General features: G+C 36.2%; 2 protein-coding genes across 3 annotated transcripts in view; one reads left to right on the top strand and one right to left on the bottom strand.

The window, feature by feature from the left end:
• Positions 1–8,978: 8,978 nt before the first annotated feature.
• On the top strand, positions 8,979–17,135 carry LOC121413424 (baculoviral IAP repeat-containing protein 7-like). The gene is made up of 5 exons (XM_041606238.1): positions 8,979–9,602; positions 10,784–10,935; positions 12,504–12,618; positions 12,922–13,151; positions 13,904–17,135. Exons 1-5 carry the CDS (start codon positions 9,056–9,058, stop codon positions 14,024–14,026), a joined length of 1,167 nt encoding a protein of 388 aa, XP_041462172.1. The 5' UTR covers positions 8,979–9,055; the 3' UTR covers positions 14,027–17,135.
• Positions 16,366–23,990, bottom strand: part of LOC121413423 (transient receptor potential cation channel subfamily A member 1 homolog) — a 31,461-nt gene continuing 23,836 nt past the window's right edge. For both annotated transcript variants that reach the window (XM_041606236.1, XM_041606237.1), the window contains 6 exons: positions 23,230–23,338; positions 20,427–20,518; positions 19,720–19,941; positions 19,176–19,244; positions 18,601–18,831; positions 16,366–17,922 (listed from right to left, as the gene is read on the bottom strand). In XM_041606236.1, coding sequence (XP_041462170.1) covers positions 17,797–17,922; positions 18,601–18,831; positions 19,176–19,244; positions 19,720–19,941; positions 20,427–20,518; positions 23,230–23,338 — 849 coding nt within the window. In that variant the 3' untranslated portion in view covers positions 16,366–17,796. The remainder of the gene's footprint in view (positions 17,923–18,600; positions 18,832–19,175; positions 19,245–19,719; positions 19,942–20,426; positions 20,519–23,229; positions 23,339–23,990) is intronic.

Consider the following 23,990-nt stretch of genomic DNA (forward strand, 5'->3'; position numbering starts at 1 on the left):
GTGGTTGGCATACTCGTGACTCGTTGAAAACGTCAAAATGCCGAAATGGAAGGGAAATTATATTTATGTTTCTGGCAATTGAAGCAAAAAGTTGATTACATTGCTATGTCTGAGTTTGTCACATGGTGTTGGGGGCGACTTATAGATACGTCTAACTTTTCTTTATCAAAATGCAAGTTTATAAGGGAGAATCGTAGTCCAAACCTCTTATTTCATACTCTTATTCCCCCTTTTTTTTCCACTTCCCCCTCTTTTTTTCGTTTTTCTCCGTTTTTATATTTTGTTTTTACTTCTTAAATGAAAATCACAAGGCGACCACCTCCTGCCCTGGTAATCTAATATAATTATGATTTAATCAATATTCATTATTCATTGCACATATAATATTTGTATTTTATTGGATGGCCCAGTGTTGAATAGTGCCTATTTACAAAGTCGCAGATGGGGGGAATATTGGCCCTAACGAGTGGAATATTTTTGGTATTCCATGTAGTAAAGCTATCCAATATAATCATTGTTATCTATCCCAACACCCTCCCCCCCCCAAAAAAAAAAAGGGATAGCAAAGTTTGATTGAGCAAGTCATGTCACTTAAATTTTGTCTTAATTCATTAAGATCAAATTGATGCGACTATCGTAGTTCTTACACCAGCCATTCTCAATTACATTTGTCAACAGCTCCATATTTATCATTGAGAATCTGCCTACAAACTACACATTTTTTTTCCTGACGTTGGTGAATTAACAGGGCTACTACCTGTTCAGACTGTCTGAACTAGATATAGATGCCCCAAGCATAGAATACATAAAAATAACTTAAAGAAGTGTAATCGATCCTTCAGGGGTTATCGAGTGCTAAATCTGAGTAAACCAGTAAGCACATACACACTAAGAAATCCCGCTGCAAATGGGGTAAACGATATGTGCGTACACCCCTTAATCCCATCGATGTGCAAGTTAGGTTTGTTAGTTAGTTTGAATCCCAATTAAGGTAACTAACCCCAAATAGGGGTGCACACTCTACATCCCTATTCGGGGTGTACGTGTGCACTGCTAGGGGTGTAAAATTGAACCCCAATTTCTTAGTGTGTATGTTTCAAATGTGGCTGAGTTTTCCCGTTGTAATAACAAACCTCTATTCCAGATTAAGCCAAATGGTGACTCAAACTTTTACCCCACGACATATATTTTCCTTTTTTTATTCTATATATATATATATATATATATATATTAAATGTTGTGAAAGAAATGAATAAAGAGAACAATGGTAGTCGTATAGCTTAAAATCAAGGTTCCCCAGAGCTATCTGCCATTTGGAAATATTGGTGATGCCGAAAAATGTCTCTGCGGGGAATCGAACCCGGGCCTCCAGCTTTGAACGCCGGTGCTTTAACCACTAGACAACAGAGACGGGTTAGGGGCAAGGGCGACCCCGATCCGATTGACCGTCAGATAAACAGATTTTCAAAACATATCTAAATACAAAGAGTTGCCAAAGCTGTTGTACATGTTGTTATATATAAGAAGAATTGTAAAAGCAATTACATTCATCTATTAGTTATTTCCCCTTTAAGGATAGCTTAGAATGATCAAGAACATTCCACAACAAATTTTTAAAAGCTTTTGTTGAGCAGGCCTCTGCCTATTTAAAGGCCAAGGATTATTGTTATTTGTGAATAGAGACTGCCAAACAATAGATTGCTACACAATAGGATTAGCTATGATTTCACTAAGGTCATTCAAGAGAATGATTGCTCCTGAAAGAAGTAGAATGTTCTTTTAAAAGACAATACCAGAAGCTTCCATAATAGTGAATACTAGAAGGATCTAGAATAGTTGTAGTTAGTATAAAGCTGGCAGATTCTTCAAGGACATCATCACATCATACCAGATCACTTCATCAGATCAGATCAGATCATATCATATCAGATCAGAGCTAATAGTTTCACGCCATACTTTATGTCAGAGCAGAGTTTATTTCCACCTGGAATATTTATCTTCTGTGGAATTATTTGCCCGCCATCAATGAACTGTTTGCAGTTATTTTGAGAGAGGAATTCTCAGTTCTCATCGAGATCATCAACCTCATCAACCCATGGATTGCTGAAATTGACTATTAATCATCATCAACATCGTCTTCACGGATATTTCAACTCGATACAGTGACTCGTTATTCATCGTGCTTCAACATCGGTTTCATCATCGCCATCATTTTGAACGTTTAATTTTGCCAGCCAAATTGGAATTTTACTTTGGATTATTAATCGGATATATTGCACATCTGTCACCTCAAGAGACGTAAGATAAATATTTATTTGTTTTATTTATGATTGTTAATGCATAATCAATTTCCTGTAATAAAAGAAAAGGAAATTCAATTTCAACACTCAAATTAGACTTGTTATTTGTGGCATTATCGTAACAATGTATAATGTCACCATACTGCTAAAAAATCTGAACACATAATTATTATGGCCTGAAAGAGTATATTGTACTTGAAAACTGGATACCATATTGATGTAGAATGTCTCCACGCATGGATAATCAAATTTTTGAACTTTTTGCCAAAGTAAGGCATGACTGCAATGAATTATGAATCATAATCCTACCTGAATTAGTTAATATATTTGCATATCCCTTTTATGCAATAAAATTTGCTTTGGAATTGATACTAAAAAGTGTTCATTTAACAAATTTCAATGTTGATTATTAAAAAGGTGGAAAAGGTCTGGATTCATTAATTGAAGGCCTATTAATTATTCAATCGTGAAGATATACCATATATGTATGGTATATAATAATTTTGGAAGAGATTAGTGAGGTGTCTTTTTTTTTCTTTTCTCACACGGTATATAGCAATAATGCACGATAATCCACGGGATAAGTTGTTGTGGCACGGTGGATAATCCGCTGGACTTTGAACCACAAGGTCCGGAGTTCAAATCCCGACCATGGCACTAGGGGCCTTTGGCAAAGCGTTTATCTACATTTACCAATCTCCACCCAGGTTTTGTAAATAAGTACCCGTTTAGTGTAGTCATGCTAAAGTCTAGGTAATAGTATGCAGCGCTTAGAAACATTAATCGCTATATAAAAGTGGCATATTATAATTTGGGAAAAAGATGGAGAGATAGGAAGAGAAAGAAAGAGAGAGAGATGAATAGAACTAAACAGAGGTGGAGAGAGAAGAGGTGTCACAGAAAAAAGAGGGATCATGTTATAGTCAGGGAGGACCCCCCCCCCCCATGTGATGCGATTTTTATGACATGATAGGGATGGGAAGTCATCTTCATTTCACGAATGCTGTATGCAAAATGGATTTAGAAAATTATGGATCATAGATTATAGATTATGAAGAAATATTTTACATTTATGTTATTCACCCGAAACAGCAGGTCAACAATTGAAATCGTGCGATATCTCTCTGTGTCATGGCAATAATCCAAAACAAACATAATACTAAGTGGAGCAAGGTTCATGTTAAAAAGGTATTCAGCATTGCGCAATTTCAGAATGAAAATTCCCTTGAAATATTGATGAAACAAAAGTAATTTTCATAGGCGTGATGGACAAAAATGTAATAGTTCTACTACACTTCGAATATACATGGGCGCGGAAATCTCTCCTTGAAGGTAGGGGGACACACACACACACACTTGCGCGCACACACACACATACATGTGATTTTCCAACCTAAAAACTAGACATTCGTGACACTTTTTCAAATCATGAACAGGATAGGAATTACCTAAAGACTGGGACATTCGTAATACTTTTTCGAGTCAGGAACAGAATAGGGATTCAACTAAATAATAGCTGACAGCTCTAGGTAAAATATGGCCAGTCTTAAACCCCCATGCAATGTTCATAGATTAAATTAGAAGTGCGTGTCGCGGTTAGACATTACCTCATACCATTATGTCTTCATCGGCCTAACAATGCTATTTACGAATTCGTCGGAGGTGTACCGTGAACGCTTTTTAAAAAGAAATCATACGACAGATATTTTTTCATTCAATTTATCAAGGGCAAAATGAAACTGCACTATTCTTATTCATCCTTTTATAACATTTCTTTTTGTCTGGCTGTTTTTTTTTTATTTCTAAAGTTTTGCCAGGTTTACCGATGCAAAAAGGAGGAAGTGTAGACGTAAGAAAGGTGGAGAGACTGAGAGGGTTAGGGGACGGGCAAAAACATAGAGAACATAGCGGGGAAAGCTTTGACGTTGAAATTGTCACGAAAGATTGTGGTTAAATATTATGTCCTTATTGGTAATGTCGTCTGTGCTATTCTTTTTGAATATTTGAATGGCAATATTAAGCACGCGTTCCCAGGCTTGGAACTGAATATGTAACTGATTATCGAAATCAATAATAATCTTGTTTTGACTGGTAAACCAATTTGGGGTCGATCGAGGGGGACTGTATATACCTGCATATTAATATGTTATTATATCCTTTTCTATCTTTTTTGTTATTCATGTGTTCAACGGTATTATCTTTTGCATTCAAGGCTTTCATCACCTTTTTGCCATCTTGTTACAGCTTTGTACATTTATTCATGTTTTGTTATGTATGTATTAATGTACGTACGCATACTGTGTATGAATGTATCTATAACTATGTATATTCTCATACTCCGAAAGGAGTCGACAGAATAAAGTTTCAGTTCAGTTCAGTTCTGGTTCAGATACTTTGCATAAAAGAAAACCCTGAACCTTTACCACTGCATCCAATATGATATAAACGGCTTGATGGTCATAACCCTTGGAGGCGGAAGTGTTGTTGGATATTTTGTACACCATAAGCAGCACCCTCTTGGTAATTAGCTTGGTATGCTAAAATGCAGAGATTTGATATAAATCTCTGTTATTTTTCAAACAGAAGAAAAAAAAATATTATCTAATTGTTATTATTGTTGTTGTAATTCTTTTTCGGACCTAAAAGAATTTCATTTAGTTGAAATAATTTTTGTGTCATTTTCTTCCTTAACCAAATCCCCTTTCATTTTGGAGTGAAAACTTTTTTTTCTCGGGTTTTAAAACAAACCAGCACCCCATATCTTTTTCATTTTTGCCTCTGCCATCTTTACCTTTACCATTTTCAACTCCGCCATTTTTTACACTGTTAGAAATTTTATACTTAAAAATAAAAAAAATCCTGCAACAGAGTCTGGAGAACACCTGCAATCTTCCTGCACTGTGTAATCTTACAAGCATTTGTGTAAAATTACAGAAAATTGGTATTTTGTGCGCGTACCTATACAAATTTATTGTAATAAAACTGTTTTCCCCATTTAAAACATCTGTTCTGTAAAATTTTAGAAAAATTGTGGAATTTTTTTCTGTAAAACCTGTTTTTTAATTTTTCTGTAGAATCTACTGTTTTTTTTTCTAATAGTGTACCTCGACCACTTTTACCCCTGCCATTATCACATCTTCTATTTTTTACTTCTTGTCATTTATGCCTCTGTTCTTTTTACCTCTGCCGTTTTTACCTCTGCCAGTTTTACCTCTGCCATTATTACCTGGCACCTAAAAAACGAACAGGATAGGAATCTAAACAATTAACATCCTAAACATTTTTTTAGATAATGACCTAGATTCGAACCTACCTAAACCATTAATACGAGCGCGAAGCGCGAGCTGAAAGTTCTTGATTTTCTAACCTAAAAACTAGACATTCGTGACACTTTTTCAAATCATGAACAGGATAGGAAGTACCTAAGGACTGGGACATTCGTAATACTTTCTCGAATCATGAACAGAATAGGGATTCAACTAGCTGATAGCTCTAGGTAAAATATGGCCAGTCTTAAACCGTCTTGCAATGAATTGTCAAAAAGCCCCCGCATGTACATAGAATAAATTAGAACTGCATGTCACGGTTAGACATTTCATCATATCATTATGTCTTCATCGGCCGAACAATGCTATTTACGAATTCGTCGGAGGTGTACCGTGAACGCTTTTTAAAAAGAAATCAAACGACAGAAATGTTTTTCATTCAATTTATCAGGGGCAAAATGAAACTGCACTATTCTCATTCATCCTTTCATAACATTTCTTTTTGTCTGGCTGGTTTTTTTTATTTCTAAAGTTTTGCCAGGTTTACCGATGCCAAAAGGAGGAAATGTAGACATAAGAGAGGTGGAGAGACAGAGAGGGTTAGGGGACGGGGAAAAACATAGAGAACATAGCGGGGAAAGCTTAGACAATGAAATTGTCACGAAAAATTGTGGTTAAATATTATGTCCTTATCTGTAATGTCGTATGTACTATTCTTTTTTAATATTTGAATGGCAATATTAAGCACGCGTTCCCAGGCTTGGAACTGAATATGACACTGATTATCAAAATCAATAATAATCTTGTTTTGACTGGTAAACCAATTTGGGGTCGATCGAGGGGGACTGTATATACCTAAATATTAATAAGTTATTATATCCTTTTCTATCTTTTTTGTTATTTATGTGTCCAACGATATTATCTTTTGCATTCAAGGCTTTCATCTCCTTTTCTTGCCATCTTGTTACAGCTTTGTATATTTATTCATGTTTTGTTATGTATGTATTAATGTACGTACGCATACTATGTATGAATGTATGATGTATGTATAACTGTGTATACTCTCATACTCTTAAACGGGTTGGCAGAATAAAGTTTCAGTTCAGTTCAGTTCAGTTCTGGTTCAGATTCTTTGCATAAAAGAAGACCCTGAACCTTTACCACTGCATCCAATATGATATAAACGGCTTGATGGTCATAACCCTTGGAGGCGGAAGTGTTGTTGGATATTTTTTACACCATAAGCAGCACCCTCTTGGTAATTAGCTTGGTATGCTAAAATGCAGAGATTTGATATAAAAAAATCACAAATTAAGGATATTTCATACCCGAGAAAAATTGACAAGCAAAAAATAGGTCTTCTATTTTAAAGGCATTTTTACATTACAAATTTTGCTTCTCAAGGGGGGGGCACGTGCCTCCAGTGCCCCCCCCCCCCCCCTGCATACACGCCTGCCTATGATGACCCATCCCACGGCAGGAATTTCGTGTATAAATGGAATATAAAAGTCTCGTTAATAGACTATCTAAAAACAAATTTGGGGGATCAAATACAGTTCAAACTCATAGCGAAGGATTCACCATAACTCATGAAAACTATTCTTTATACTGAGTACGCGAACAGTGAAAATATTCTTATATTCCAAGTAAATGTGGAATAAAGGGAAAATGAATTGGTTTAACAAAGGTATGTTCTTATGGGCTATGGAACATTCTGGTCTACTATCTATGCACCAAATTTACTTATAAGTATCCAGAGGTGATTTTCTTTTTTCGTCATTTTTATTAGTTATGGAATTGACAATGGCTTTAAAGCAAAACTCCCATCATTTGTTGTTTAAGAGATAATCATACACACAATGAAAAGTGTGTAAAATTGTGCTTTGTAACGTCAGTTACCGTGAAAATGCCCATGTGTATAATTTCGATTTTGAATTGTGTATTTTTTCCATAATAAAAGACCACAAATAGTAGGGGGATATTTGATATTATGTCCCCCTTTCCAAAAAGGTAGGGGGACCTGAGATTTCCGCCCATGCGAATGTATAGAACATGTTACCTTCAAAAAAAGTTTTATGAGTGCCTATTTAAAGTTACATTAAGTTCAGAGTTCATTTCAATTCCATACTTACATTTTTATTTTTTTTTATTATATAAGTATTAGAAAACTGAATAAAATTCGTTAAATCTAATTCTTACTATAATCATGTATTTCAGAAATACTTATATTGTTCGGGGTTTCATGGAACGTGAGATCTTGATTATGATGGTCAAAAAATACAACCAAAAGGATTGTGCGATTTGTGCATCGCGATTTAGTAAATTTTGAAGTTCAGTCATTATCATCTTTTCAGCAAAAGCAAACAGACATCTTACAACATGGACAGTATGGCGTCATGCATTTCTGTCGATCGTTCTTTTTTTTTTGGGGGGGGAGACCGGCACATTTGTTGTTCCCTTTGAGGCATTTTTCCCCTTCAGTTTAAGTGGGGTCAGAAGCTGTACGAATCAAACAGTTTTAGAGGGTTGGACATGGCGCAAAGGGCAAAATTAAACCCCCCAAAGCTGTGAGCGAGCAATGCTTGTCCTTTCTTTCCTTTCTCCTTCTTTCTTTGTGGTAGAGCTTTTTGGAGGTGGTCCATGGCCTCTGAACCCTACGTCTGTAAGCAAGTGGGGATTATAGTCCTCAAGACCAAAGTTTTAAAGCTTTATTGCTACAACAAGACTAGGTACTTTATTAGGACTAAACAAATAATGAGAGCGCGAACAATTGATCCACAATATTTTTTTGGCGACTCTTATAGATTTTCATAATAATTTTCCATTTTATACACTCAATTTTAATTCCCATTTCTTTTGTATTTTCTCCAATTATCTGTTTGTAGCAGTTTCGAAAGAAATATTTTCATGCAATGGCAATGAATATGAGAAAATCATTATCAATGGTCACTTTGCGTAAATACAATATCCATCACTAGCATCATGATGATGATTATTATTATTACTACTTATATTATTTTAATTACAATAATTATCATTGTTATTATTATAATTATCATTACCATCATTTTCATTATTATTACTACTAGTAGTACTACTACTTTTATCATACCTTATGTTTTTGGGGATGATAACATGGGAAATACCCTACCTGAAATATTGAGGGAGGTATTATCCCTCATACACCCCATCCCCCTCCCCCGCCACCCATAGACACCAATGGCGCCTTGCTTTACAGTATGATTTTGGATAAGATGATGAATGCAAACAAAATAATATTTTGTGGAATCTGTGTTCATTTCATTATCATTTTGTCACTGAGACATTCCCCTTTACAATTACAATTTAAATTGTTTCCCCGCAGTGATAATTCAAAAACCTTTTTGTGCTCATGCATTTGCAGGTGCCGAGGTGCTGCCGAATTCACGCTGTTTGGAAGGCCTACATATATATAATAATGGAATTATATTTGATTAGATAAAAGAGAAAATGCCTCTAAACGAGAAGCAAACACGCACTAAGGTGCGTGGCAAATTTCATGTGAGACATCGGCCCGATAAAATGAAATATGAAGCTGAAAGAAGACAGACATTTAAAGCTTGGAGTGAAACATGCCCTGTAAAGCCAAGAGAGCTGGCAAAGGCTGGATTCTTTTACGTGGGAGTACTGGACAGAGTGAAATGCTTTTCATGTGGTGGACAGATTGAGGGCTGGGAAGAGGGCGACACTGCCATGGGTGAACATAAAAACATGTATCCACATTGTGACATGGTAAAGAACCAGGACAAAATAAATGTTCCCATTCCCGTTGGAGAGAAAAGAGGAGGTTCTGAGGAAACTGATGGACACGTCTTCCAGAATACGAATGTTGACCATGTACTTGTCTTTTGTAGACTTTATTCAACTGTCATTAATTGTCCAGATTTTACAAAGGAAGAGACGCGGCTAGAAACTTTCCGAGATAAATGGTCAGATGAATTCAAATTACCTTCTTCCGAGACAAGGTGGCTGGCAAACGCTGGGTTTTTCTATACTGGTAAGAATAACAAACAAACTTAAAGAATAACAAAACGCTTAATTAGTCTAAACGAAAGCTCAATTAAAATTTAAATCTTCAAGTTGTCTTGTTACAAAAGTGCCAAGACCAAGAAAGAAAAGAAAAGGGTGTGATAAAATCTATAAAAAAAAAAACAATTTTCGTTTGAATTTTAAATTATCCTCTTACTGGCTTCGTTCATTCACAACCGTTTAGACATTTACCCTCATACGCCAACTTGTGTACCTCAAAGTGCCGGCCCTAAATACGCTATTACATGGTGTAACCACCAAAATCATTCCTTCAATACGGCAGCCATTTAAAAGGCTTTTTGAATTTTCAAGTGTCCTGTAGATTTTTTTAATCATTATTCTAACCTGTTTCATCAGTTATTTTCACTATCTAAGTCATGTGATACAGGGCCCGCTGAACAGTTTTGAAGGGGGGGGGGGTGACCATGCAAAAACATCACAATCAGGGTCCCGCAACACAAAGTTTAGCGATTAATCATATGCTTGATTGTATTTATATATATGTTAGTCAATAAAGTTATATGGTAGTCAATAAAGTCAATCGTAAAAAAGTACGATGATTTTTTGTTGTTGTTACGGATCCCAGATGGTAATTCTTGAATTGTGTACAAAGTTTTGGAAAGAAGTGTGTGCTAAAGCCCCATCCACGGTTCTGCGCTCCCTTTACCGAAATTGGTCTTGTGGATGAAAAAGGTAGTAGATTATGCCCGTATTGGACCTCATCTTGAAAATAGCCCTTTTCCCTGCTGTACGTTTTCTTATATAGCCTATTCGAGAAGACAAATAGTACCTCCCCCCAAAACACACACAGATGAAACTTTTATCACAATCATTTAGGGGTCAATACATGTATACATCGACCGGAGTGAGAATTAATGGTATACTTTATTTTACATTATTTCACGGAACCTACGAATGTGGCTTTCCTTGATATATTCTATTCATTCTTTATTCGGCTTTACTTTAATTTTTTCATCGAAAATTTGCTCTGACATATTCATCAAACACAAATGGTGACCTCTTGTGCCCCCTTTTGGACAGAAAAAAAATACGTATCATGCTTTCAATTCTGGAGTCATGTATCGTCCCCTCTGGAAAACAGGAAAACACTGTTCATCATCCCGCATCTGCACATTGATTTAACTACAGGTCCCAAAGATGGAGTTAGATGTTTCCATTGCGGAGGTGGTCATATGTGTTGGGAAGAGGATGATGAGCCTTGGAGTGAGCACGCCCAATCCTATCCAACGTGCGAATGGCTTCTTGCAATGAAGGGCAAAATTTTTGTTGACGAAGTACAGGTAAGTGAGACTAAAGTTTACCTATTTCATATAATATAGGTTTGCAGCTATTTCTCTTTTACAATACGAACAATTACATAATAATCGGCGTGGTTTTTGTCTCACCTGCAAAGCAGAGTGAGACTATAGGCGCCGCTTTTCCGACGCGACGGCGACGGCGGCGGCGGCGGCGGCGTCTACATCAAATCTTAACCTGAGGTTAAGTTTTTGAAATGACATCATAACTTGGAAAGTATATGGACCTAGTTCATGAAACTTGGCCATAAGGTTAATCAAGTATTACTGAACATCCTATTAGAGTTTCATGTCACATGATTAAGGTCAAAGGTCATTTAGGGTCAATGAACTTAGACCATGTTGGAGGAATCAACATCGAAATCTTAACCTGAGGTTCAGTTTTTGAAATGTCATCATAACTTAAAAAATATATGGACCTAGTTCATGAAACTTAAGCATAAGGTTAATCAAGTATCACTAAACATCCTGCATGAGTTTCACGTCACATGACCAAGGTCAAAGGTCATTTAGGGTCAATGAACTTTGGCCAAATTGGGGATATCTGTTGAAACTTTGAAAGTTTATGGATCTGATTCATGAAACTTGGACATATTAATAACCAAGCATCACTGAACATTTGTGCAAGTTTCAGCTCTCATGATTAAGGTCAAAGGTCATTTAGGGTCAATGAGCTTTGGCCGAATCGGGGGTATCTGTTGAATTACCATCGTAACTTTGAAAGTTTATTGGTCTAGTTCATTAAACTTGGACATTAGAGTAATCAAGTATCACTGAACATCCTGTGCGCGTTTCAGGTCACATGACCAAGGTCAAAGGTCAATGAACTTTGGCCGAATTGGGGTTATCTGTTGAATTACCATCATAACTTTGAAAGTTTATGGATCTGATTCATGAAACTTGTACATACATGTAAGAGTAATCAAGTATTACTAAACATCCCGCGGCGAGTTTCAGGTCACATGATCAAGGTCAAAGGTCATGTAAGGTCAATGAACTTTGGCCATATTTGGGTTTTTTGTTGAATAACCATCATATCTCTGTAAGTTTATTGGTCTAGTTCATAAAAAGTGGACATAAAAGTAACCATGTATCACTGAACATATTGTGCGATTTAGAGTAGTTTTCAAAGTCAGCACTGTTGCTATATTGAACCGCGTGATGCAGGTGAGACGGCCAGAGGCATTCCACTTGTTTTGTTTATTCGTTCCACCTAGAAATATACATATTTTACAATAATTAGCCACGATCATAATGATAACAGTAACACTCAGCCAACGAAAATCTTGATTCTTACCAAAAATGAAATAAAAGACAATCAAGTTCCAGGATAAGAAATTTATTTTGCATCATCAAAGATCATCATTGCTGCAACTTATTTTATTTCATAGATACAGTTAATGGAAAACAGAATCATCTTGAAATTATCTCATTATTCATGCAAGTTTTTCAAATCTAATTTAAAAATTGTAACCTTGCTGAATTTATTTTGTGAGATAGAAATCAATCGAAATATTTTGTATATGTAAAGATAATCTACACTTTCTTGACAGGAATACTGCAGGAAATCAAAAGTGAATGCGGCAGAACAAGGAACCCCGACTTCAGACACCTCGTCAGCTTCTACACCTGTGCCCAGGGCAGATACGGCTTCGGGTTATGCAGAAGGTATTCCAAAAGTTATTTCATGTCAAATATATATATTACATGCACAAACGTGTCAAAGAAACCTAAAATTGAATTCATATGTAACGAACCAAATGTCGCTTTAGTACATGAATTTCATAATCACAACATACCGGGAAAGAAAATAGAGGTAAGATGCTTTTGCAAAATCTGGAACGCTCTTTTTGTTTAGTCACAATCCTATACACCTCCTGTATACACAAGTTTTGATATTATCTCGTGAGATTGATATCTCACGTGATATTTAACCGATATTGTATATGATTTCCTATGTATTTTCAATAGAAGTACCTACAAATCGGATGGACAAGCTGATGGGTAGCGCAACTGTAGAATTTATTCTAAAGAATGGATTCGCCGAGGCGTCCGTGCGTCAGATTTTGGCCGAACACGCTCTTAAAATGGACTTCTCATCTTCAGACAAATTAATTGAAGCTCTACAGGCGATCGAGAAAGGGAACAACTCAACTGAAGACAAATCAGTGGGATCTTTAGATAGCCGGATTGAGATGCAGGTAAATTGAAAGTCATAATTGTTAAATATATTTGGTTATATAAATTCATTTTATTATCATTACAGCAAGAAGATAACCCTAAAGCTGGGTGGGTCGGCTTATTTCAGCAATGGCTTGGACATAAAGCCCTAAATTTCAGTTTCTTGAAGATCTAAATATCACCAGAAAATGGATATTACGATAACGTAGTCTACTGGCCTTCTTCAAACTTCCTTTTAGAGAATGCTTGATGTTTTATGTCTCCCTGAAATTCATCGCAAAGCAAATGACGAATTGGAATCTCTCGCTCGAGGTCGGTCAAAAATTTGATTTCTTGCCACATGGCCGTCATGTCGGTATGATGTGGCTATTTGGAAGCTGACTGGAATCAGGTTTTTTTATGAAAAATATTGTGGTATTAATACTGTAACACGTGCCGAAGATCGTAAATCTTCAATGTATTTAGCATGATTCATGCGACTACATTTTCGAAATGTATTATTAGAAATCATGAAATTGCAGGAAGGTGGGGACTGAAGTTATCAATAGTTGCCGGTCACTATGAACTTGAATTCATATCTATAACTAATTCCGATTTTTTTTTATTATAACCATTGAAATATGCATTTTCTATTAGACATTATAATCTTGAAACACTGCGTGTCTTTAACCTTTGAAAAAAATGAAAGTTGAACAAGTTTAATCAAATATTGAAATTGATCAATGCTAGATATACGTGTAAAGTAGCATGTATATTATCTATATATTTACAGACAAAAGGACTTGCTAATCTTGAGATAAAAGGAGGTCCGAGACAGGAGGAAGCATCGAATATTCATTCCGATCAGAAGACCTTCGTCACTGCAAAATCTTCAGGACACAATCGTAGGTTATGAGGATGTTAGTGAAAAAATACTATACTTTTAAATGATAGTCTTATCATCAAATTAATCAAATGGAAATAGAGATTATCTGTTCCATTCTGACACAACAAAAGACTGATGGAAATGTGTATTTATTGAACATTCTTTTCCATTGTTAATCTGAATAATTGCCTTGAATCGAATCATTAGAACCATTGCCGACATCCCATCGGAATAGGTATGAACCTAGTAGAGAAAAGGCCTCATGCCACCAGATTTTTTTTTTTGTGAGCATGAAGTGGCCGGTCATTGAACTCATGTTGCTCTCATTCATTTGACTTAAAGTTTAAAATATATTTCATTATAAGCATGATGATGCAATTTGTCAGTCGAACTACAGTCATCTCTTTTTAAAATCCATGTTAAAGAAATTTGTATTGCCTAAAAGATTTAGTAAAATATGAAAATATGAATATGTTTTCACAGTACAATTTGCGTAACTGAAGTTCTGAACCAGTACAGAGCACGATTTATTCACCCTGTTAACATTTTCTTTGTAAAGTCAATTTTTTTTTTTTGATCGAAACTGTTCAACGGTATAAAAAGCCGCACTATGATGATTTCTATTTCGGAAGTGTAATCTAGTATACTGTACTTCGTGTACCAAACTAATCCATATTTTCAGAATTCAAATGCCAAATTTTTTTTGCATCAAAAAAAAATCCACAAGAGCTAACAAAAGGAAATAAAAACAAAGATACGACACCCAATCTTACTAGATGTAAGTTTTAGTATAACGGTTTATTTTTTTTCATGTGGTTTCTCTTCAAGTTAACTATCCTGAATGGTTTATTGCCTATATCATGTCCACTTAAACATGTCAAATACAGCCCATATAATACAACACTTTGGAGTGAATTGTTAAAAGGGAACCGGTTAAAAATAATTACATCTAAATAAATAGAGCAAAATTCACTGAACAAAATGCTAAACATTTTCATCGAAATCGGATAACAAATAACGAAGTTACTGAATCTTACACTTAATAGCAATATTTTTTAAAAAAACAGTTATTATGCACATTGCCATGAATATTCATTGGGTAAATTGATGCCATGTCCCCTCTTTCAAATTCCTTACGGTATTCCCTGAAATCGTAATTGTACCGATATTTTTACACATGTTTGTATGATTGTGGCCCCCTTGTAATACAATAATTTCCAGTAACGAAAATCAAATGCAGTCAGTAAGTTGTTGAATAAAATTTCTATAATTCTTGGAGGACAAAACAATTATAAAAGACAGAGTTGGGGATATGACATCATCAATTTGCTCATTGAATATTAATGCATCCATAGAACCGTTTCACCGAAATAATTCAAATATTTAACATGTCATAACTTTGTTATTCTTGTCCGATTTAGATCAATCTTTCATTATATTGTTTGTCTGATGTCTTACTTTTTTCGAATCATATTATTTTCACCATGGATGACCACTTTAAGCATGTTTGATTTAACAGAAAAATGGCAGATTTATGTATCACTATAATATTCAAACAGTTTGCAAAATACTGGATAAATGTGGTAAAGCAGTAATTTCGTCAGATTTTTTGTTTGCACATGAAGTATCATATTTGATAAGCCATGTATTTGAGTCCAAAGGTTTGCAATACTTATTGAAGAAAGAGACAAGGGTGGATGCTTAGATTATCATGCACCTTTGTATTCAGTGTGTTTGCTTTGAAATTATATTACACCAATTATCAACTGAACGAGCTGCAAATACCATAGACCTCACGTAGGCCTGTGGGAGTATACTCATAATTCCATTTATTCACCAGTTTTTCTGTCGATTTAGCAATCTAACTGGATTAGATTTTATGATGAAAATTGAAAAAATAGTCATTAGAAGAGTGAAGGTCATATTTTAAAGTGTCTGCCAAGTTAATCACGCCTCTTGTATCAAGTGTTACATGCAACGCTTTGACCAATGAGCCGTTTTGACTGTCTTTTGATTAAGTCTTGTATGATTATAATTTTACCTATGTTTAACACGTCATATCCATAACCCTTTGAATGCTTCAGTCCTATTAGAAATGCAAGTAGGCTCTACTGGAAAATTATCTTCTATATTATTTCTTATTTTTAAATGAATTTATTTCATTTATTTTGCCCTCTTTTATAACGATTGACTTTTTTCTGTTTGATATTGAGCGGTTTAATATATTTGTTGTTGTTTCTGTCACGAAAAGAAAATGTAAGAATAAAATGATTAACCAGTTATGTTCTATAAATGATTCAAATGCATTCTGGATTTTGTTATCGTCCTGTTCTTGAAATGAAATGAAATACATACGTACACATGATTGATTTCTGCATTATTTTATTTATTTCAAGTCAATTCAATCATCGGAAAACAATCTGCCAAAAATGACATTTTTTATATAACATCTCATCTAGATATAATATAACTAATCACTTGTGCTTTACGAAAACATTGTCCCGTTTTCATTTCCGTACCAAACCGTGATCGTAAGATCGTAATGATTTGTCAGAAATATTATAGTACGCTTGTAACATCAAAAAAAAATCTCGCTAATGCTACTCCTACGTCGTACGGTGAATAAGTACGGTTGGCAAGCTCAACAAAACAAAGTTCAAGAAAGAGTTTGTGGATAAATGAAAGCATTATGCCCCCCCCCACACACACACACACATGTGCCATCCATCTTCTAAATCTGATTGTTTTTTATGCATAATCGTATAAGGAATTGTTGTGTTGTCATAAAGGAAAGAAAGCGCAACACAATTAAGAAAACAAGCAAATTCAGCCATTTTGATGATCAAATACACAATAGAATTTCCAACAAGGTATTCATATTGTTTTAGTAAGAAATATAACACCTCGAACATATTCTATCCTCTCTCGACGATTGCCTTTATAAGATCTTTGGTGATCGTTATCATTTTTGATAAAAAATAATAAGAATTACAAGGAAAAGAAATTACGGAAATGCAGGCTAATAAAATATTGAATCTAAACATCGTTTCGACTACTTTATAACATGTATAATGCATAATAAGATGGTCGGAGCGATCTTGGTTATGTAAGCGGTCTAATATAGGCCTACATAAAAGATTTTTAAAAAAGTCATTCATATTGTTCATTTCAAGAAATACGATAATTTTCTTGCACTCGCTCCATCTAAATCAAGATAGATTGAATTGTGATTCCAAACTAAAAATTCGGATTAAAGCCTATTCCAATATAAAGAGTTTTACGCAGGAAAAAAGGTGACGAAAACATGATAGAAAAGTAATGAAGCTAAGCTTCGGGACGTTTTGCATTATCGATATTTGCACTGCATGAACTGGTCAGTGACTCATCTACTTTGACCGAATTGTGTTTTCTCTTTTAAAATATGAAACAAAATGGCGCGTCTGAAAACAATTCGTGGGTATTTTTGGAGGGGTGAGAAAGTGAGCATGTAATGGTCCAGTGGTCAGGCCATGTCTTATAGAACAAGGTAGTACTGTAGCTTAGGGCCCAATGAGAGGTAAGTTCGCCATTATACTACGTACCACTGACAGCTTTCCCTGTTATCATGGTAGTTACCAAAAAGTGTCAGATCAGTGCACCATCCTCTTTCATTACTCTGAGTTCTAGACTTGTTTCTCCCACGTAAAATTCGAGATTGAACAATAAAAGGGAGTGAAAACTCGAGAAAGATCTGGAGAATCAATATTTAGCATAGACATACACAATTCCGCTCGCTGTTTCTGTTTACTTTTCCTATACCTTTATACAGTACTATGTTCAATTTGACCTATCATTCCATTGATTTCGTCTCGCATTTGACGTAGCTTTTGAAGTACGGTTTGGTCAGTTCCACCATCGGTCTGGTCATCCTGACTGCTAGGTGAACTCTGCAGTGCAGAACAAAACAAAGAAACAGGAATGATACGATTGCACGCTAATGCAGTGTAAGTGAAAGGAAAATAAAGCCTCATCCGGTTTTGGGGTATATATGTCATCATTATTTTCAGCCTCCATCGCCTTGAAAAATAAAACTGTATTCGTTGATCGCCCGATCAGACTCATACAAAATCAATTCCTACGCTTTTTTCAACCTTTATAACACATCCCATCCCCTGAAAAGCATCGTAACAAGTTATCTCGCTTTTTCATTATGAACATCATACATTATACTCGGGTAAAATTCGCAATCAATTGACCTTCAATACCAGAAGCACTTTGGCAACATTCTTTGTCTTATCCTGCCACGGTAGTCATCTCTTGTCTTCACCATTCCTTTTTTTCAGTTTTGGGAAGGATGAATGTGGGAGTGTGTGTTTGCGCGCGCGTGTGTGTTTGTTCATTACTGGGTTCGTGGGGGTGTGGGTTTGTGTGTCTCCTGGCTGTTTGGAATCGGGATGTGTAAGCATGTGCGTGTGTGTGTGTGTATGTGTGGCGTCAAAGGGGTATCGAAATTGGTACAATGGACTTCGCTTGTGCTTCCAGAAACTCCCAGGGTAGGAGTCTAAACCACCACCCCCACCAAAATCGGCTATTTAAGTAAGAAACATTCTTCCTACATTAATTACCTTTGCGCGAAGTTCTTTTCTCTCCTGGTTCTTCAAACAGACCTCTCGAACGCTTTCTCGAAGCTTTTCAAAATCGAAGACAGAAGTAAACCAAGATCGAAACCTTGCTGCTCTGGATTGACGTGAAAGTTGCATGTTCAAATACTGAACCGTGATAGGAAGCCATCTTATGACGTATTTACGTAGTGGGGTACCAAAAGCCATATTCTCTCCTGATATCACACGATCCACCTGAGCAAAGTTTCAATACCACAAATAACTTTAGTTATTACACAAAACGTTTTAATGTAATTTAGCATAGATGATTTCGAAGCACAAGGAAATGACAAGCGACGTTTAGGCGTATTACAATGCACAAAAGAAACCAAATTGGGCAACAATCAAAACCTCTTTGACTTGACTCTAATGAACAGGGAAATATTTCGTAATCTACATGACTTTTCATAACATTTTCCTTGAGAAACTTTGTAATATCAGGCATAGGTCTGATGGACGATATACAAAATGAAATTGTGTAAGGTAATGAACAGATACAGGATACGTATGACGTCTATAAGACAAAAATGAAAACCCACCTTTAACTTCATGTAATAGAATGTTGCCTTCTGTCTAATGCGATGAATGTCCTCAACGGCCACACCAACCTGTGAAAAACATTGAATACCTTAATTCATCATCACCCAAGAGTAGAGTTAAAACTTTTTATCTTGTTTGTTTTTGGAAAGAAATACAGAATATCATGCTTACATTTTTTTCAAAAAACAAGTTAATTCATGATTTCTACTGGTACTATGCCTTTCGGAAAAAAAATTGTACAAAAAAAGGAAATCTGAAGATCTTGCTACTGCTCCTGCAGCTGCGCCGCGGATTTCCTACCTTTAGTGTAATATTTGCTATTGAGACAAGTTATAGATGTGGTACACGAAATGTGCTGGTAGCACAACTTCGAATATATAATGATAATAATAATAAACACAGCATCTATCTCGTAAACTATTCTGAGGCGCAGAGGAATGGAGGGATTACGGAGGGGAAAAATGAATCACGAATTAAATGACTGAACCACAAACAAATCAATTTAAAGTCTGCTGACACAAAACACAACCGAATTCTTCTTACCAACAAGTTCATGGCAATGATGGGCATCGTGATGACAAAGACAACAAAGGTGATGCTGGTAATGATGTCTGAGAAGACAGCAGTCAGAATGTAGTCTTCCACTGGGCTCTCGTTCTTAGTCCCAAGGTAGTTCTGAGAGTGAAACATCCGACTAAAGTCCAGCTCTCCTGTCGTCATGGCAAACGTTCGAAGAAAGGCATCCCCGAAGGAATGGAAATCAGTCTGGAGATGGGTAAATTTATAATGGAAATAATAGTGTTAATAGGGTATCGAATTCATATGTAGGCCAATGCTGGAATCCAGTAGAGTAGCGAATGAAAGATATCTACTTTGTTCTGATTTAGATCCAAAGATTAACTAAATTGCGTCATTCTTGATTTAATATTACAAAGCGATATAAAGTATAAAATCCCTTCCACTATTTATATACCCTTTTCTATGTTTGTTTAATGTAAGAACTAATATTCATCCCCTATGCCTTCTAACAACTGCCAACATTTTTGTTCATCCGTTTACTCATCCTAACTCTTTTTATTCTGCTCACCCCCACCCCCCCCCCGCTCTCTCTATTTATGAATAATTGTGTTTTTTGGGGGGGGTTTGGTAATCTGGATCGGAAATATCCTTGTTCATTATTATGAAGATGACAACCTTACAATCTAGACATTCTTTGGGTGAAGATTCAAGCTTTAACGACAGTCATTTACCTGATTTAAAAGTAAGGTGTTGAAGGCTAAAGCGAATGCCACAATGAAGAGCAAGATGACGGCAAGAAATTGAACAGTACTGAGAAGGACATCTGAATAGAAATTGGAACCAAAAATATATAGGCATACAGTGCGTTTCAGAAAAAAAAAGTAATCCCAAGTCTAGGGCGCCAATATTCAAAGCCCATTTAATAATGAAAATTCGTTTTGCTTGGATATAAGAGAGGAACTCCTCAGCTTTCCATTAATATCCTATTTGTACCATATTTTGTGTCATGCATGACCGAATAAATTGATGTTGAAAACAACAAAAGCCGATACCGCTTTTTCCAAGTTTTTGAAAAGTTGGTGAGAGGGCAGAGGCTGATGTAAATACTTTCATCTATGCCTGAGCTGGCAACAATCTTTTGGTTTTGAAATGGCTTCTTTGAATGGCTTTTGCTAGCCTCGGAAATAAACGCAACAAAAGAGTTGCCTTCTTCAAACAGGCAAGTAGCTTATGTTTGTTTCTTTCTACCATTGGAAAATGGTTCAATTAACGATTGAAAAACGAATCTTCTTGGTGACCAGTTTTCACCGAACAGGTAGCATGCCCATGACTTGGGAAGTTTCAGAGAACATTTCCCTGAAAGAGATCCTCCACCAAACAAAACAATCCAGGCAAACGTGAAGAAATATCGGGAACATGGCACCAGCCTCAACAGAAACAATGGAAACCCTAGAAGAACCCGCAGAGCACGTTCAGTAGAAAACATTGCGGCTGTACGACAACGTCTAATGGAACAACCAAGGGATACGAGAACAAGACGAAATGGAGTCGGACTGTCTACGGAAACATTTAATAGGATCACGAAAAGGGACCTCCGTATGCATCCATATCGGATGCATGCGCGCCATCAGCTCTTAGGACACTTTCCGAGGAGGCTAGCATTTTCTAGATGGCTCACAGGCCACCATGACATGAGTATGCCTTGGCCCAACATCCGCCAGTGAGCCGACAAAAATAGAGTGTGTGGGTCGGATTGTGCGGAATGGCCAAGTGAGTGCATGGGTCCTTTTTCTTCCAAAGGAGTAAAAAATGGTAAAATGTACCAGCAGACGAATAACGAGGGGATCGTACAACAGTTGGACCAACATTTTGAGAGACAGGGTCGTGTGGTGTACATGCATCTCTGGTGGATTCAGGATGGCACTCCTGCCCATCGTTCTCACGTCGTTTGAGATAGACTCAAGAACTCTTTGGACATAGAGTACATGTAATTGCCCTCACCCATGACGGAGAATGGGCACCAAGATCGCCTGACCTCACGCCCTGTGATTACTTCCCTTTGGGGACACTTAAAAAACAAGATGTTTGATGATTTTCAGGGCCGAACTCGACATGAGGTGGATGCGTAGCGCAATGATTGGGCAATGGTGAGACGAGCTGTCCAAGATATCCTTCCATAGGCAGCGGAAGCGGGGGGGGACGGCCCCCCCCCCTAATTTTTTTTTTTTGCTTGTCAATTTTTTTCCTGCGTCCCCCCTAAATTCACGTGGACCCCCCTCCCCCTGAAACGTGTGTTCCCCCCTAAAATTTAGGTTGATTAACTTTTTTTTGCTTGTCAAAAATGTTTGGTTACCAACTCCTAAAATTTATGTTGATAACCTTTTTGGGGGGCGCTTGCCCATTTTTTTACCTGTGTCCATCCCAAAATTTCAGGTGGACACCCCCTAAATTTTTTGGCTTCCGCCGCCAATGAATCCTTCCACGTTGTCAGCTATGTGTGCAAATGAGAGAAGGACATGTTGAACGTGTGGGTGAATAAGAAGTACAGGTAAGACATTCAACTTTAAATCTTTCAACTTTAAATTCGTAGGAATGACTTGACTCTTCATTCAAAAAATTACCTTGAAAGACATTTTATTTCATCAAGCGCACATTGTACCTGCTTTACCAAGCTTGGAAAATATGGAATCTGCACCTGTTGTCTTAGACATCAATTAATTCGTTCATGCGTGACACAAATGGTACAAGTAGGGTAGCGATGGAAAGCTGACTAGTTTCCTTTTTAAATCCATGAAGAATTATTTCACAAAATAAAACCATGATTCGAATATCAGCCCTCTAGATTTGGACTACCTTTTTTTCTGAAACGCACTGTATATCCGCAAAAACGAAATAAAAACGAATGCCTTGTATTTCATATCTTGTTTTTTAAATGAAAGACTCCTTGTTTCATTAAACATCAGTCACCCTGAAACTCTTTGCTCTAAGACCTACATGCACGAAGCCCTCTAACAAAGATCAACATAGGGACGCACACTTCTGTTTATCTAGATGAGTATCTACAAATGAGATATGTTTTCGATATAATCACAAGAAATGAAATTGCTAATATTTATAATTCAAACCTTTGCCATATGATAGGCCATTCATGAACTTTCATTATTATATTGAAGATATGTTTGTAAGGGATGCAGCCGAGAGTACCCCCAATTTGGCGATAAGGAATCTCAGAGAACTAATGATGTCCCAATTTATCTTCATGAAAAAGAATCAAAATGTTTATATAATTTGCTTTATGTACTGTATATATTGCGGGGTCGCGGGATCCTACGATATTAGTGGAACTGTGGCCAGTGCAGAAGGAGTTGCGATCAATCGCAACTCTAAAAATCACGCGCAACTTGATTTCCGACCAATCAACAGCGCGCATTTGGGACTTGCAATCGATTTTTTGACTTGCTTTTAAACGCAACTCTTTCTGCAATGGACCCCTGGTCAATTAGAGACGTGCAGCCATATTTCAGTGGGCCATACCTTCAAACATGATGACGTAGATACCGAGGCTTGATGTTTGTCGAACGTAGAGGGTGAGGTTGATCCATGCCAGAAAGATAGCCAATGCACCACACTGCCATTGCCATTTCTGTACACGATATACAAAATATTATGAATTTATTATGAACATGAATACAATGAAAGCTATATCAATGCTATAATAGTTTGCCGAACACGTCCTAATGAAAAAAAATATATATACTAAATATAGACACGAGATGAGCGATACATCTCCTTGGATCGGGAAATTCGCAAGACATCAAAAGACTATTTTGTGAAAATGAAAGATTACTTTTTTATGAATGAATGAACGAATCATACAATAAACACACATTCAAAATCAGTCTATCAATTCATGTTTGTTTACTAAAATACTGGTTTAATTATTCCAATGAAGTTATTTTATTAATAAAATTATATCAAAATCTGAATTTAAAAAAGTTTTATACACCCAGACAGAGAAGCCATAAAAGTTATTGGGATTGCTTTATAAGCAGGCCATGGATAATACAATATATCATTACAATCAAAACAGTGATATTTCATTTGAATATGGTAATAATTATCAAACAGCACTCCTCTCCTCATATTAGCTCACAAAAGCATAAACACACGTTTGATGCCGTAAACCTTGTTTCGTCGTTTATAATTCAAGAAAGGCACGTACAAATTTGTGTAAGAAGTAAAAAATCTGCTAGCTCCTAAAGCTAGCTAACCAATTAGAGTAAAATTTACAGAGC

Source organism: Lytechinus variegatus, chromosome 4 (genome assembly GCF_018143015.1).
Source record: "Lytechinus variegatus isolate NC3 chromosome 4, Lvar_3.0, whole genome shotgun sequence".
NCBI lineage: Eukaryota > Metazoa > Echinodermata > Echinoidea > Temnopleuroida > Toxopneustidae > Lytechinus > Lytechinus variegatus.

Coding starts and splice junctions, on each gene's coding strand:
- LOC121413424 (XM_041606238.1), top strand. CDS start 9,056: ATGCCTCTAAACGAGAAGCAAACACGCACTAAGGTGCGTGGCAAATTT. Junction 10,936..12,503: donor TTTTTGTTGACGAAGTACAG/GTAAGTGAGACT, acceptor CTTTCTTGACAG/GAATACTGCAGGAAATCAAA. Junction 12,619..12,921: donor GGCTTCGGGTTATGCAGAAG/GTATTCCAAAAG, acceptor TATTTTCAATAG/AAGTACCTACAAATCGGATG.